Raw genomic sequence first — 15,387 nt, 5'->3', positions numbered from 1 at the left:
GGAGTGTGGAATGTTTTATGTGGTGTGGCAGTGACACTTGTTTGCATGTCTAATCACATTTGTCTGTGTGTGCTTTGTGTTCATTGTGTGTGTGTGTGTGTGTGTGTGGTGTGGTCTGGTCTCTCTCAGCTGCTGGACAAAGGCACTAACTTCTGCTGGTCTTGCTTTAGTTACACACACTGTGGGACTGACTGTGCACCCTGTCCCGTTCACCCCGACAAGATGCATATGAATAGCTTACTGAATCGATGGAGTAAGTAATATACTCTTCTAGTCCAACCATAAGCTCCTAACAGCATACTTACTACTTTCCTTCTTCTTTTGCACTCAATTCCTCACGTTTTTTTCACAAAAATATTATTGGGCCCTCTCAAAATAGAATTCTAATGGGGCAGCCTTCTTATTGGTCAACAAAAGACAGACCATCTCTTGTTGTCAAATTGACTGGCTCCAGCAATTCTCTTGTTGTCAATTCTCTTGTTGTCAATTCAGTAGCGGACCAGTTAATTTGAGACGAGTGAGACGTTTTGTTTTTGAGTTGTTACTTCTAGTACCTTTAACACGTTTCCCTCCCTTGAAATAAAATAATTGGAGAAAAGCTCTTGTTGAATGTGATTGCATTGCTTTAATCCTATATCTGTGCACCCCATGATTTTACATTGCTATATTATCCATCAGCGCGGCAGGTTCTTCACATTTTCCAGGGTCTTAGTTTACATAGAATATGTTTACATGAAATATGGCTTGTCTAATGATCTAACCTACACTTGGTTGTGCCAAGCCAGTCACAGTGATAAAGTAGGTCTAAACTTGTGTTGAAATCATGAGTTCCTTTTCGACCTAGTTGAAGGAAATAGATTGTACAGTAAAAAATATAATGTACATGTCATTTTTAGACATGTTATGGGAATTACAGGATAATAACATGACTGGCCAATTATTTCACTTGATTGACTCTTTTGAGTTTTGAGTGTGGTGAACAGTGGGGTAAACTCCTACACTCTGCTGTGTTCCACACATTTACATTTATTTTGCTTGTGGGGGACATAAGAGAAGACATATGAGATATAAGGGTAGGCAGGGGACATAGGGGACCTAAGGGTAGGCGGTGGCTTGATGCATTGCCGTGAATTTGTTGGCACTCAGTTACTCTACCCAGGAGCAGGGAATATCAGGAACTGTGCTACTACCACCCTAACGAGGAGGACAGATCATAAATCAGTTATTAATATCAGACAACAGAACAGGCATTGTGAGTCTTCAGTACAGGATGCTCTCTAACAGGGAGCTTGTGAATACAGTAGAGTTGATGTTCAGTAGGTGTGCAGTTGATACAGTACTAATTGTCTGTAAGAATTGTCTGTCCTCGGTTGCAATACTCACTACCGAGTTTCATACTGCCTCTGGAACAATGTCAGCACAATAACTGTTAGCTTCATGAAATGGCCGAGCAGCCACACACAAGGCTAAGATCACCAAGAGCAATGCCAAGCGTCGGCTGGAGTGGTGTAAAGCTCTCCACCATTGGACTCTGGAGCAGTGGAAACGCGTTCTCTGGAGTGATGAATCACGCTTCACCATCTGGCAGTCCAACTAATGAATCTTGGTTTGCGCATGCCAGGTAGAATTTTACCTGCCTCAATGCATAGTGCCAACTGTAAAGTTTGGTGGAGGAGGAATAATGGTCTGGGCTGTTTTTCATGGTTCGGCTAGGCCCTTTAGTTCCAGTGAAGGGAAATCTTAGCGCTAGAGCATACAATGACATTCTAGACAATTCTGTGCTTCCAACTTTGTGGCAATAGTTTGAGGAAGGCCCTTTCTTGTTTCAGCATGACAATGCCCCCGTGCACAAAGCGAGGTCCATACAGAAATGGTTTGTCGAGATCGGTGTGGAAGAATATGACTGAAAGCCCTGACCTCAATTGGAACACCAACTGTGAGCCAGACCTAATCGCTCAACATCAGTGTCTAACCTCACTAATGCTCTTGTGGCTGAATGCTGTGGGGACTTGCACCCAATGTTCCAACATCTAGTGGAAAGCCTTCCCAGAAGAGTGGAGGCTGTTATTGCAGCAAAGGGGGGACCAACTCCATATTAATGCCTGTGATTTTGGAATGAGATGTTTGACGAGCAGGTGTCCACATACGTTTGGTCAAGTAGTGTATATTTACACTACACGTATATCTACTGTAACTGAAGTATCCATTAAATATCAGCACATTTTGTAGAAATATTTGTATGGATGAAATTATTTGCATCAGCCTTTGTAAGAGAAACGCAAAGACTGTGCGGTTCCTCAGGCTCAGAGACAATCTCCTCTCATGGCGTTCCAATGACAAGGTCAGATCTTTGACCCTGTGTCATCTGTGGGTACAAAGCCTTCCTCGGATCTATGCATCATTGTCACTCATTTAGAGAAGGAATGTGAAACACTCTTATGAGTGTTCTCTCCCTCTAGCAGTGATGCACATTTTGTCTATGCTTTCTGTTTGCCATGTACTGGCCTTGGTTATGTTGATACTAATGCCATTTCTGTGGTGTTTCACTAATGGAAAATTGTTTGTGGCAGCCATTGATTGTTCAGTGGGAGCAAAGTAGCTGAATGAATGTGCGTAGGTCATCTGTTTGGGTTGGTTTACTGACCAAAACAAAGGAGAACAACGTGGTCGATTCATAAGGGGCTTAACAGCGCGAGTTAGCCCTTATCTGTGTGGCACAACGATGGCACGCAAGCCTTGGCTGAACCCTGCCATGAGGTGACCATCTCTGCATGATGTAAACACAGAGGGTAACGTTGGCCATATTCAGATGCATGAAGGACTTATGCGTGTGTGTTTGTATGCAGATGGATCTGGTGTGATTCTGGAGGTTGGCCATAGGTCATTTCCAGCTTTGGCTACTCAATGTGGAACTGTGACACGTGTCACTTAGTTCGCCGGTCATACAGTAGGACTTAAATACTTGTCGGGTCATAATTGGGGAGCATAGAGTGATCATGAGGAACAAGGTTACATTAAGCGAAGGGTCAAGGCCTCGGAATGCAGTCATTTCCTCCGAGGTTTTGCTATCGTAGTACGGTGAAGTGCTCTGGAAATGTCTGGATTTCCTTTAGACACACCTTGTCACATCCTGGATTGTTTGTGATGACACACAGGCGAGGTAGATCCTTCCTCTGTCCTCAGTTAAATCCTTCCTGTGTCCCCAGTTTCTCTTCTGGTCCAGGTTAACCCTTCATAAAAAAGTCATTAGCACAACTGTCTGCATGTTTACTTGAAAAGCATCTACTTTAAAAGCCTGGCTACACAATTGAACTGAAATCAAACTGAATCCCACACGAAGCTGCCACATTGTGCATAGTTCTGGTCAGGGAAAAAGTTAATACCCAGTAAACAGTTTTCATACCCATAGTTTGTTTAGTTGGTGTGGAACCCAGAAATATCCTATCTATTGGATTGGAGTTTCTGTGGGTCTCTGACGGTGTGCCAGCTAGGAGACACAGTGGTACAGGGTACCAGTGATACAGTAGAGAGTTCACCACCAGTAGCAGACTGTGCTCCAGCTGTAGTTAGGTAGTTTTCCTGGGCAGGGCTGTGAGATGTGACAGGGCTGTGAGGATTAGTTGAACCTTTTGAACATCATATTGTTCTGTATTCAGGCACCTGGCCTGGTAGCCTGGTACTGGCTGCTTTGGCACTACTGGAGACTGGTGGGCCCCAGATACCCATTCTGAACCAGAGCCATACAGATCTCTAGGCCAATCTGAACCATTCACCATCTTTTCACTCCAACCAATGCAGGAGCTGGATAGTAATGTGTTTCCCTACACCCACAATAACACCTGCTAAGTATGTGTATGTGACCAATACGATTTGATTTGATCTGTCTCTGGTTGGTTGTGTGTTTATCAGAACGCTGATCCAGTTATTAAGCTACCAGACCTCAGTCACCGACCTCTGATTGATTCTCTGAGTCTGACTTTAATAATACATTTGTCACTTACTCAAGGAAATGTGACCGGGGGAAGGACAATGGGTGATTTTAAAGGAATAAAATACACTACGTCTCTCATGTCAAATATAATGACCATGTCATTAGGAGCTAAGAACACCCTGCCCAATACTCTTTAGTCATGAGTAAGTTTAAACTTTGAACTTAGTTTTAACAAGGTAATAATATCTCTTTGAATTCAAATGGATTTACCCTGTTTTAAACAATCTCGTTTTGACAGAATCCCTTTTGTTTTAAACAACATGACACCCACCCTGAGTTCATGTGGTGTCTCAACCGATGGTGGGCACAACACAAAAATATGTGAAATAGGGTCTTAGCTACCGCAGAATCAGAGTTGACCTGTTTTTAGATTATTCGGCATTCATGTTTTTTTTTTTTCAAGAAACTATAAAAGGTTTGACAAACCTGTTTTGTAAGCTTTAAAATAATATCAATCTCAAAGGTTTATCTTTTCCAGTGATGAAGACATGGTTGTCTCGTGCTATGGTGGAGTATGCAAAAGGTGTAAACTTTGAGCGCTTTTATCTCTTGAATGTTTGGCATTCAGGTCCAAAAAGTCACTTTCGTAGCACTTCTACAACGGGCAAATATGTGTGGAAGGTTTTGTTCCAACCAAAAGGGGTGCTGTCAAAAAGTGATTGAATTTAAATGGATTTAACCACAAAAAAAGTAGTTTAATGCATTGATTTAATAACTTGCCCAGAGCAAGCCCCTATAGATCTGAAGGAGTGCCTAAATGATGTAGCATTAAGAAGACTAACCCCTCTACCTGGACAGGATAGACTGTGACTAGCAGTGGGTCTTCGTGGCTTTAGGCTTCCCTGTGGAAAACTGTGAGCACTGATAGACAGATAATGAGAGATCATTGGGTATTTGTTATTGAGACATGTGTGCATGTGACTGGTGATTTTACAGCCAACTCAGTCAACTGTTTACAAAGTTGAAAGCCTTCAAAGAACTGCCGTTCACAGGGAAAATATCTACAGCACAGTCCCACACCCCGATGTCAATGTTTTGCATGTTGAACCTTCAACTTAGCCTGGGTGGTTTCCTTAAATAAAATAATTCCAGCAGTTTATACCACATGCGAACGCACACACATACACACTCTCCCAAAATGCACACACAGGCCGACATACACTTTATGGAAGCAGCAGGTCGTGACCCCGGGAGACAAACCATCTTAGGTAACAGGAAGTAACCTGAGAGAGCTGTGTCATAGAGGCTGAGGCCAGAGAGCTGTGTCACAGGGGCTGAGGACAGAGAGAGCAGAGAGCCGTGTCACAGGGGCTGAGGACAGAGAGAGAGGGAGCAGAGAGCTGTGTCACAGGGGCTGAGGACAGAGAGAGAGGGAGCAGAGAGCCGTGTCACAGGGGCTGAGGACAGAGAGAGAGGGAGCAGAGAGCCGTGTCACAGGGGCTGAGGACAGAGAGAGAGGGAGCAGAGAGCCGTGTCACAGGGGCTGAGGACAGAGGGAGAGGGAGCAGAGAGCTGTGTCACAGGGGCTGAGGAGAGAGAGAGAGGGAGCAGAGAGCCGTGTCACAGGGGCTGAGGACAGAGAGAGAGGGAGCAGAGAGCCGTGTCACAGGGGCTGAGGACAGAGGGAGAAGGAGCAGAGAGCTGTGTCACAGGGGCTGGGAGCAGAGAGCCGTGTCACAGGGGCTGAGGACAGAGAGAGAGGGAGCAGAGAGCCGTGTCACAGGGGCTGAGGCCAGAGAGAGGGGGAGCAGAGAGCCGTGTCACAGGGGCTGAGGACAGAGAGAGAGGGAGGGAGCAGTTAGCCAACCACAGCTCTAGGGTTCCACTACACTGAATTATTGATCCAGCACATCAAGGCAAAGCCCAGGCAGGCCAGAAGCCGATCCACTTACCATCAACACAAGTCCCAACCCTGCCAGCTATCCATGCAGCATCATGTCACAAGGACCATAAATGAATCATTATCCACGGATGGCCGGCCCATTTGTAAAAGCTCAATTTCGTCACTATTCATCCTGATATTTTGTTTGTTGCATTGCCAATAAGGATTTTACACTAACTGTATTGCATATGAGAGTGACACTTGTATATTGTGTGTGAAATAATGCATTGCTTCTGAGCCGGTCTGTGATGCTGGCCAGTGTAAGATTGTTGTTGATCAGGTTTATTTTTATATTTTTGTGCTCATCACATCACCCACACAAGGCAGGCCTTGTTCTTTTTGATTCCCCCGCCTCCTCTCTGGCCCTCTCAGAACAAGTGTTATGAAATCAACTGCTGTCCATTTGTGTGTGAGGGCTGAGTGGCGCTGTGATTGTTTAGTGGTGGGCAGCCCTTCACATGTCCTGACATGTTTGACCCAGCTTGTTCCATGATTTCCTCTCTGTCTCTCACTGTCTATCCATAATGATACAAAGTACATACCGTACTCACACTAGCACAGCCACATTCTCTTTCCAGTAGCTCGTATACTCAGACATTTTAGTCTCAAACATTAATTTCCCCTTGTAAACTACACAGTCAGTCAAAGAATGACAGAGTTTGCGTAATGCTCCAGAGGACCACTCAGAATACACCCTCATACATGCAAGGCATAGTGTTCAGGAAGGCAGGTTAGCCCACACATACTCAGCTAGTTCTCGTGAATCTGCACACACACACACACACACACACACACAGAGAGCCTTGGTATGAGGAAGGCCTTTCTGCCCACTCTCCTGAAAGCTCTGAGAGTTTTAGTGGGAGAGAATGTGAGGGGGAAGCAGAACTCTGGCAAAATGCTTTCTCATTTTGATCTGTCACAATGTGAAACATCAAGTTCAAAATCTTCTCAGTCCTAAAATAAAAATGCATTGGTAGGGGACCAGCCAAGCAGGTTTCAGGAGTGTTGAAAACAATGACTCCATCGTAAAAGGAAAAAATATGACGTGTGTGTGTGTGTGTGCGTCATGCACAATAGGTGATAGCTCATGCAGTGTCATGTGAAGAGCAATGTTCTAGTTTGTGAAGCAGAAAGTTAATATTTGACCTATCAGGTAATTGCCTGTTTGTGTTGATTTGACTATCTCTCTGTTGATAACTGTACTGTACACCATGGTTGCATATACAGTGGAATGAAAACAGATTTCTTTGTCCACATACAGCAGCAGAAAAGAATCCCATGTTTACTGTAAAATATGGTGGTGGATCTTTGATGTTATGGGGCTATTTCGCTTCCACTGGTCCTGGAGCCCTTGTTAAGGTTATTGACATCATGAACCAACCCAGTACCAGCACATTTTTGCCAAAAACCTTGTTCTCTGTCAGGAGGCTGAAACGTGGTTGCAAGTGCTTCTTCCAGCAAGACAATAACCCCAAGCACACATCAAAATCCACAAAGAAATTGTTAATTGGCCATAGAATCAAAATTTTGCAATGTTCATCTCAATCTCCAGACTTGAAACCCATTTGAAAACCTGTGGTTTGAATTAAAGAGGGCAGTCCGTAAGCGCAGACAAAGGATATCAAGGATCTGGAAGGATTCTGATTGGAGGAATGGTCTAAGATCCCTCCCAACGTGTTCTCCAACTCATAAAGCATTTTAGAAAAAGGCTCATTGCTGTTATCCTTGCAAGGTGAGGTATTGAAAACGGGTGTCAATCATTTTGACCCATACCTTTTTTGGGGACCAAAAATAATTACATGCTCTTTCTCTGAGCAATTGTATTAGAGAAAAATAATATAGTTTCCCAAAAATGTTATAATACAATATAGCTTAGTATTTTTATTATTTATTTTGTGCAGTAATTTTTGCTCATCTTTATGAATGGTATCAATAGTTTTGGACCCAACTGTATATTCCATAGTGCTGAAAGTCTCATGTTGGAATGGAATAGATCAAAGGGGAGTCTATGCAGAAATGAGTAGAAGCAAAATCTTTTCACAAATCTGAGAGAGAAAGCAGGATTTGATCTTTAGTGAGATGAGACAGGAAGTATAAGGTCAAGGGATTTCAGAGCCGTCTCTCTATGTAAATCCCTTAATAATCCCTTCTGGGACCTAAATGGGCTGATGATGAATCCCATATGGGCCTATAGAAAGGCTTTAGCTCTACTGTAAGTTGTCTGTATACAACATTATGCCTTGTTTACGTCAGCTGGATTTTGTAATCAGTGCCCGGTAGCTGCGATAGGGGAGGTTACCAAACACGGATTATTTGTGCAGCCCCCCATCCCCGGTTGTTTGTCTGTTATAACATTGTCAATCATTTGTCCATTGTGGTGAGCTTTGTACCAGTACACTGCATGACAAAAGGTATGTGGACTCCTGCTCGTCAAATATCTCATTCCAAAATCATGGGCATTAAAATGGAGTTGCCCCCCTTTGCTGCTATAACAGGCTCCACTCTTCTGGGAAGGCTTTCCACTAGATGTTGGAATATTTCTGTGGGGACTTGCTTCCATTCAGCCACAAGAGCATTAGTTAGGTTGGCCACTGATGTATGGCCATTAGGCTCGCAGTCGGTGTTCCAATTCATCCCAAAGGTGTTCGATGGGGTTAAGGTCAGGGCCCTGTGCAGGCCAGTCAAGTTACTCCACACCGATCTTGCCAAACCCTTTCTGTATGGACCTCGCTTTGTGGACGGGGGTGTTTTTATGCTGAAAGAGGAAAGGGCCTTCCCAAAACTGTTGCCACAAAGTTGGAAGCACAGAATCATCTGGAATGTCTTTGTATTCTGTAGTGTTAAGATTTCCCTTCACTGGAACTAAGGTGCCTAGCCCGAACCATGAAAAACAGCCCCAGACCATTATGCCTCCTCCACCAAACTTTACAGTTTGCACTATGCATTGGGGCAGGTAGCCGTTATCTTGGCATCCGCCAAACCTAAATTAGTCCACATACTGCCGGATGGTGAATCGTGATTCATTTCTCCAGAGAACATGTTCCACTGCTCCAGAGTCCAGTGGTGGCAAGCTTTACACCACCCCAGCCAATGCTTGGCATTGCGCATGATGATCTTAGGCTTGTGCGTGGCTGCTCGGCCATGGAAACCTATTTCTTGAAGGCCCTGGCTGACGTTGTTTCCAGAGGCAGTTTAGAACTCGGTAGTGAGTATTGCAATCGAGGACAGACAATTTTTCTCTCACTACGGCCTTCAGCACTTGCCGGTCCCGTTCTGTGCGCTTGTGTGGCCTACCACTTTGCGGCTGAGACATTGTTTCTTCTAGACGTTTCCACTGCACAATAACAACACTTACAGCACTGACTGGGGCAACTCTAGCAGGGCAGAAATATGACAAACTTTTGAATACATAGTGTAGATTGTGTGAGCGGATGTGTCTGGAGGCCCAGGGTTGCAGTGAGAGCCAAGGGTTAGAGTGATAGACTCACTGGACTGATGGCTGTGCAGACTACAGAGGGGAGTGTGGCTGCTAGGACCACCTAGGAAAGATTGGCTGGAGCTAGCGCTGTAAATGGTTGGTTTATTTATTTGCTATAAATATGGTTGGATGGATAAAGAGAAAGAAGGCCTTTACTGGCAGTCCCCCACGTCATAGATGGCTGAGGATTGTGCAGCGATGGCTTTTTAATGTTGGGGTGATGTAACAGTCTGTCATCCACACTGACGTGTTAAGCTGTTGTTGATGAAATAATATCTGTCTTGTACACATTGGTCATGCGGTACGTAACACACACGCACGCACACACACACTTGCACACACACACTTACTCTTTGTTCTCTATCTCTTTCATGATTTATTTCCATCAATTTGATTCGTAATTCAATTTCCAGGCCTTTGTAAATACGTTTAAAATAATTGTGTTTCTATTGACCTGCCTGGTCAAATAAATACAGTGCCTTCAGAAAGTATTCATACACCTTGACTTATTCCATATTGTGTTGTGTTACAGCCTGAATTCAAAATGGATTAAATATATATATATATACCATCTACACACAATACCCCACAATGACAAAGTGAAAACATGTTTTTCAGACTTTTTTCAGACAATGAAATGCAGAAATATCTCATTTACATAAGTATTCACACCCCTGAGTCACCTTTTGGCAGTGATTACAGCTGTGAGTCTTTCTGTTTAAGTCTCTAAGAGCTTTCTACACCTGGATTGTGCAAAATCTGCCCATTCTTCTTTTGAAAATTCTTCACGCTCTGTCACATTGGTTTTTGATCATTGCTAAACAACCATTTTCAGGTCTTGCTATAGATTTTCAAGCAGATTTAAGTCAAAACTGTAACTGGTAAGCAACTCCAGTGTAGATTTGGCCTTGTGTTTTAGGTTATTATCCAGCTAAAAGGTTAAAGGGGAATTCATCTCCCCGTGTCTGGTAGAAAGTAGATCCAGATTTTCCTTTGGCCACGTTGTGTTGGATTTGCCCCAAACATAACCCTTTGTATTCAGGACATAAAGGAAAAGCAGCCAACAAGTGCTCAGAATATGTGGGAACTCTTTCAAGACTGTTGGAAAAGCATTCCAAGTGAAGCTGGTAGAGAGAATGCCAAGAGTGTGCAAAGCTGTCATCAAGGCAACGGGTGGCTACTTGGAGGAATATAAAATACATGTATATTTTGATTTGTTTAACACTTTTTTTGTTATTATATGATTCCATATGTTTCAATGTCTTTGCTATTATTCTACAATGTTTAAAACAGTAAAAATAAAGAAAACCCCTTGAATTAGTAGGTGTGTACAAACTTTTGACTGGTGCTGTACATTTGTAAAGTCAAAAGAGAAGTACACAAATATTTATATTATAAATATAATAATATTAATATTAATATTATAACCTATAGGATAGTCAACAAGTTATTTATGGTTTACTAGGAGCCACTAGTAAACCATATCTATCCCCACACCAACACACTTACAACTTCACATTGGCCCAGGGCTGGACGTTGAGCTCATGTGGCCCTCATGATCTCACCACTCTACATTACACACTCCAGGGTAAAAGCTGTGTGTTTGCATGTGAGTGTAACCCAATCGACCACCCAACTAGATCACTCATGTTAAAACTGACTTTTGCTATTTGTCGAGAGAGAGAGACAGAGAGAAAACAACTGTACTTTGAAAACAAAGACACAGTTGAGTTTAGGGCTAATCAACATGCGCTTGTCTGCCCAGATATGTTGTATGGCATTGTGTTTCAGATAACAGTCCTCTTGGCAAAGTCATAACATTACCATGACTTACTGTATTTTTGTGTATTTATGACATTCCTTGGAGTATTGCATTGTTTATGACCTTACTGTGCTTGAAAGACTCTGAGGAAGCCCCTGTTTTAGAAGCCTTGTCCTGGAGCCAGTGGCCTGTGTGCGTACATGGCAGGGAGGTGTGATACAGGGGCCTGTAAATGACTTATATGACCTGTGTTTGGCCTGGTGCCTGGTCAGAGGTCCCCTGGGTTCGCTGTCTCTGTCTAATCTCCACTCTAACATGTAAACCCCACCGACCACATTTAGTGCATGTTGCAAAATGTATTTACACACACGTTATTCAGTCATTTCACCAACACATTTCACCAACATTTCACGAACGCGGACCTGCATAGCCAAGCTCTAAAATAGAACTTGGTTCTTCATGTGCTGCAAGTCCCCTCCTTATTGAATATCAGGAAGATACAAACCCACATGGATGATTGAAAGACAAACCAGGTGAGATCAATTAAAGATTTTGTATGATTTCAGGTCAAAGTTCAACAAAGAAAAAGCTAAAAAGAGGATGCATGTCAGGTAAAATAACAACCCAATGTTTATCTCCCAGGGCAACCTAGCTAGCAACACCAATGTTCATCTCCCAGGGCAACCTAGCTAGCAACACCAATGTTCATCTCCCAGGACAACCTAGCTAGCAACACCAATGTTCATCTCCCAGGGCAACCTAGCTAGCAACACCAATGTTTATCTCCCAGGGAAACCTAGCTAGCAACACCAATGTTCATCTCCCAGGACAACCTAGCTAGCAACACCAATGTTCATCTCCCAGGACAACCTAGCTAGCAACACCAATGTTCATCTCCCAGGACAACCTAGCTAGCAACACCAATGTTCATCTCCCAGGGCAACCTAGCTAGCAACAGCTAGATCACTAAATATCCATGAATGTTTCATGTGTGTTTCGACATGCCCCCAAATTAATATAGTTGGTTCAGTTGATTTTGGTATTTTAACCTGCATGTTATCATCGCGTCTGGTGTGTATGGACGAAATTAACCTGCATGTTATCATCGCGTCTGGTTGTGTATGGACGAAATTAACCTGCGGGTGATGGCACACGGCGTGGCCGGTGTAGTCAGCATGTAATCCCCCCCCCCCATGCCATCCTGCCCCCCAATCGCATCTACCTCCTACCCACTCCTACCCAGACTACCCACTTCTATTCCCATCGCCCCACCCCTTCTCATCCCAGAGCAGGGAGTCGGTCTCAATAAAGATTTTTTTTTTATCTTCCTTGGTTCGACACAAAACATAATACAAAACATTAATAAACAAGAAGAGCTCAATGACAGAACTACATAAACCTTGAAGAAACAGGACTGTAGGAAAGCTGCAGGCCCAGACCGGGTCTCCTCAGCCACACTAAAGCACTGTGCTGACCAGCCGTCCCCTATATTCACAGACATCTTCAATCAATCACTTGAACTATGCACTGTTCCTGCCTGTTTTAAATCACCCATCATCATCACCCAACAAAACAGAAAGTATCCTGCCTGGATGACTGTTCTTGCAACAAAACAGGAGGTTGTTTGGCCTTGAGCAGGTGTTAGATACAGTAGCCAAGGCCTCAGCCCGGTATAATTGTTTTCTGCCTTGGAGCTGAAAGGAACAATGACATATGCTGTTGTGATGGTGTCATAGACCTCTGCCTATGTACAGTATGTATTTATAGTTTTAGGCTACACACCGCATAAGCAAAGAATAATTAATCTAAACCGCGATTGTGCGTCACCAAATGGGTTTGTAAACCTGTCACAGTTATGCTGGGCAAGTAAAGAATGACTTTTGTAAAGGGGATTTTCAGGTGAACAAAAGAGAAGAGCAGTCATGGATATAGTCAATCATAATAATTTCAGTTTAATACAAGTTGCAACAGCGATATACCTCCCGCACAGAAGCAGAGAAAATGTCTAGCAGAGACAGGCCCCTTTTATATTCTAATCTGGTACCAAATGTACTGTAAACACCAGGCAGAGATGCTGGGAGGAAGAGAGACATTATCAGTGTTCCCTCGGCTCAGTGTGGCGCCAACCTTTAACCATCACATTCAACACTGGTAGACATTTAATACTGGCAGTTAAACAGGTCAAAGATGCCAACATCTGTACTTAGTTACAGTAAATAAAATACAGCCGATGAATTTATCAAATAATTCCCCATTAAATACTTAGAAGGAAATTGCTAAGTTATTTGCAATTAATTGCATGCATTAAAAATATATTTGAGTGCAAATGATGGTTTAATCTCAATGTCTTTCATCTCATCAAAATGATTTCCCTTTCCTCAGAATCTGTTTCATTTGCATTTTAAATGAGTATATTTCCCTTTCCTCAGAATCTGTTTCATTTGCATTTTAAATTAGTATATTTCCCTTTCCTCAGAATCTGTTTCATTTGCATTTTAAATTAGTATATTTCCCTTTCCTCAGAATCTGTTTCATTTGCATTTTAAATGAGTATATTTCCCTTTCAAATCGCCCCCATTTTATTTCAAGATCAAAAACAATTCCTTTCCATCTTCTTTTTTTCTCATTTTTACGACACTAAACAAAAATATAAACGCAACATGTAAAGTGTTGGTCTCATGTTTCATGAGCTGAAATAAAAAAAATCTATGAAATATTCCATACGCGCACAAATCTTATTTCTCAAAAAACAATGCTCATATTTCTTCACGTCCATGTTGGTGAGCGTTTCCTCCTTTGCCAGGATAATCTACCTGACAGCTGTGGCATATCAACAAGCTGATTATACAGCATGATCATTACACAGGTGCACCTTGTCAGGGGAAAATAAATGGCCACTTTCAAATGTGCAGTTTTGTCACACAACACAATGCCACATATATCTCAAGTTTTGAGGTAGTGTGCAATTGGCATGCTGACTGCAGGAATGCCCATAGGGCGGAGCACAATTGGTCCAGCGTCGTCCGGATTAGGGGAGGGTTTGGCCGGGGTAGGCGGTTATTGTAAAATAATAATTTGTTCTTAACTGACTTGCCTAGTTAAATAAAATGTAGACCAGAGCTGTTTCCAGATAATTTAATGTTAATTTCTCTACCATAAACTGCCTACAACATTGTTTTAGAGAATTTGGCAGTAGGTCCAACTGGCCTCACAACCAACCACACCTCCACATCTGGCTTCTTCACCTGCAAGAACATCTGATCATCTAAAGCCCTTTTGTGGAGAAACTCATTCTGATTGGCTGGGCCTAGCTCCCCAGTGGATGGGCTTGGCTGCCAGGTGGGTCTGCCTGTTGCCTCCAAGGCCCAATCATGGCTGCACAGTATAGTTTTGAGTGTTCGCCGCCGATATTTCTGGATTGAAGGAGAGCATTATGATAATTCTAGTTCCTCTGATGGCTTTAACACTGGGATAGGGATAGTGAGTGAGACTGAGTGTCTGACCCTGTGCTTCTCTAGACGAGCTGTCCAGGATGAGGTGTGAGTTGGAGGTGACCCCTGAACCCAGCAGCCCCACGCTGCTCGGAGAGGTAGCAGACACCTACTGCCAGGTGGACCGCTGGCAGAAGCTTCGCACCGCTGTCCGCAAACTGGAATTCTGGGAAGACTTCAGTGCCGAGCTGATTGGGAGTGGCTTCTTCTCCAAGGTGTACAAGGTATGAACAGTCCAATTTGTACATGGCTGAAAATAAATGTGTGTGTGCTTGTGAATACATCGACGTGTGTGTGTGTGTGAAAGAGAGAACAAAAAATAACTGACTTTCTACACCCCTTACCTATGATTTACTTCCCATATTTCATGTTTGTTTCAGTAACAAAAGTGTTCAAAATGCCATCATGCTGTATGTGGCATACATCCTGATAAGTGTATTACGACATATTTCACAGAAGCCAATACATAAATTATAGTCCCAACCAAAGAGCAACCTACATTTTGTGTACTACCAACTCGGGTGTTAACTGAAAACATGATGCCTTGGCTGATCCCTGAAGCACTCCTCAGAGCAGCAGCCACAACATGCCCAAGTAATTACACTGCAGTCATGTCCTTCTCTGCATTCACATGCCCACGAGACATAGGAACCCAGCTTACGTTCTCTTAATACTGTCTAGATGTGAGGTACTGTCTGTGGAGTCAAATGAACAACATTAAAATGCTAATGACTGAACACTGGCAGTCCTAGTAGTTCTTGGAGGTAATGTCAGGTCAATAGC

The 15,387-nt window shown here is 43.2% G+C and overlaps 1 protein-coding gene across 2 annotated transcripts in view; it reads left to right on the top strand.

The window, feature by feature from the left end:
* zgc:113162 (uncharacterized protein LOC553743 homolog) overlaps positions 1 to 15,387 on the top strand; it is a 31,771-nt gene that overhangs the window by 2,700 nt on the left and 13,684 nt on the right. Inside the window, exons 1-2 of one of the 2 annotated variants that reach the window (XM_036977148.1) lie at positions 14,322 to 14,452; positions 14,632 to 14,828. In XM_036977148.1, coding sequence (XP_036833043.1) covers positions 14,646 to 14,828 — 183 coding nt within the window. In that variant the 5' untranslated portion in view covers positions 14,322 to 14,452; positions 14,632 to 14,645. Of the gene's footprint in view, positions 1 to 14,321; positions 14,453 to 14,631; positions 14,829 to 15,387 lie in introns of those variants that run through there. The other variant, XM_021602264.2, reaches the window with a different exon arrangement.

The sequence above is a fragment of the Oncorhynchus mykiss genome, chromosome 5 (genome assembly GCF_013265735.2).
Source record: "Oncorhynchus mykiss isolate Arlee chromosome 5, USDA_OmykA_1.1, whole genome shotgun sequence".
Classification (NCBI taxonomy): domain Eukaryota; kingdom Metazoa; phylum Chordata; class Actinopteri; order Salmoniformes; family Salmonidae; genus Oncorhynchus; species Oncorhynchus mykiss.
The sequence above is the reverse complement of the archived record's forward strand: the minus strand, read 5'-3'. Positions and strand labels throughout refer to the sequence as shown.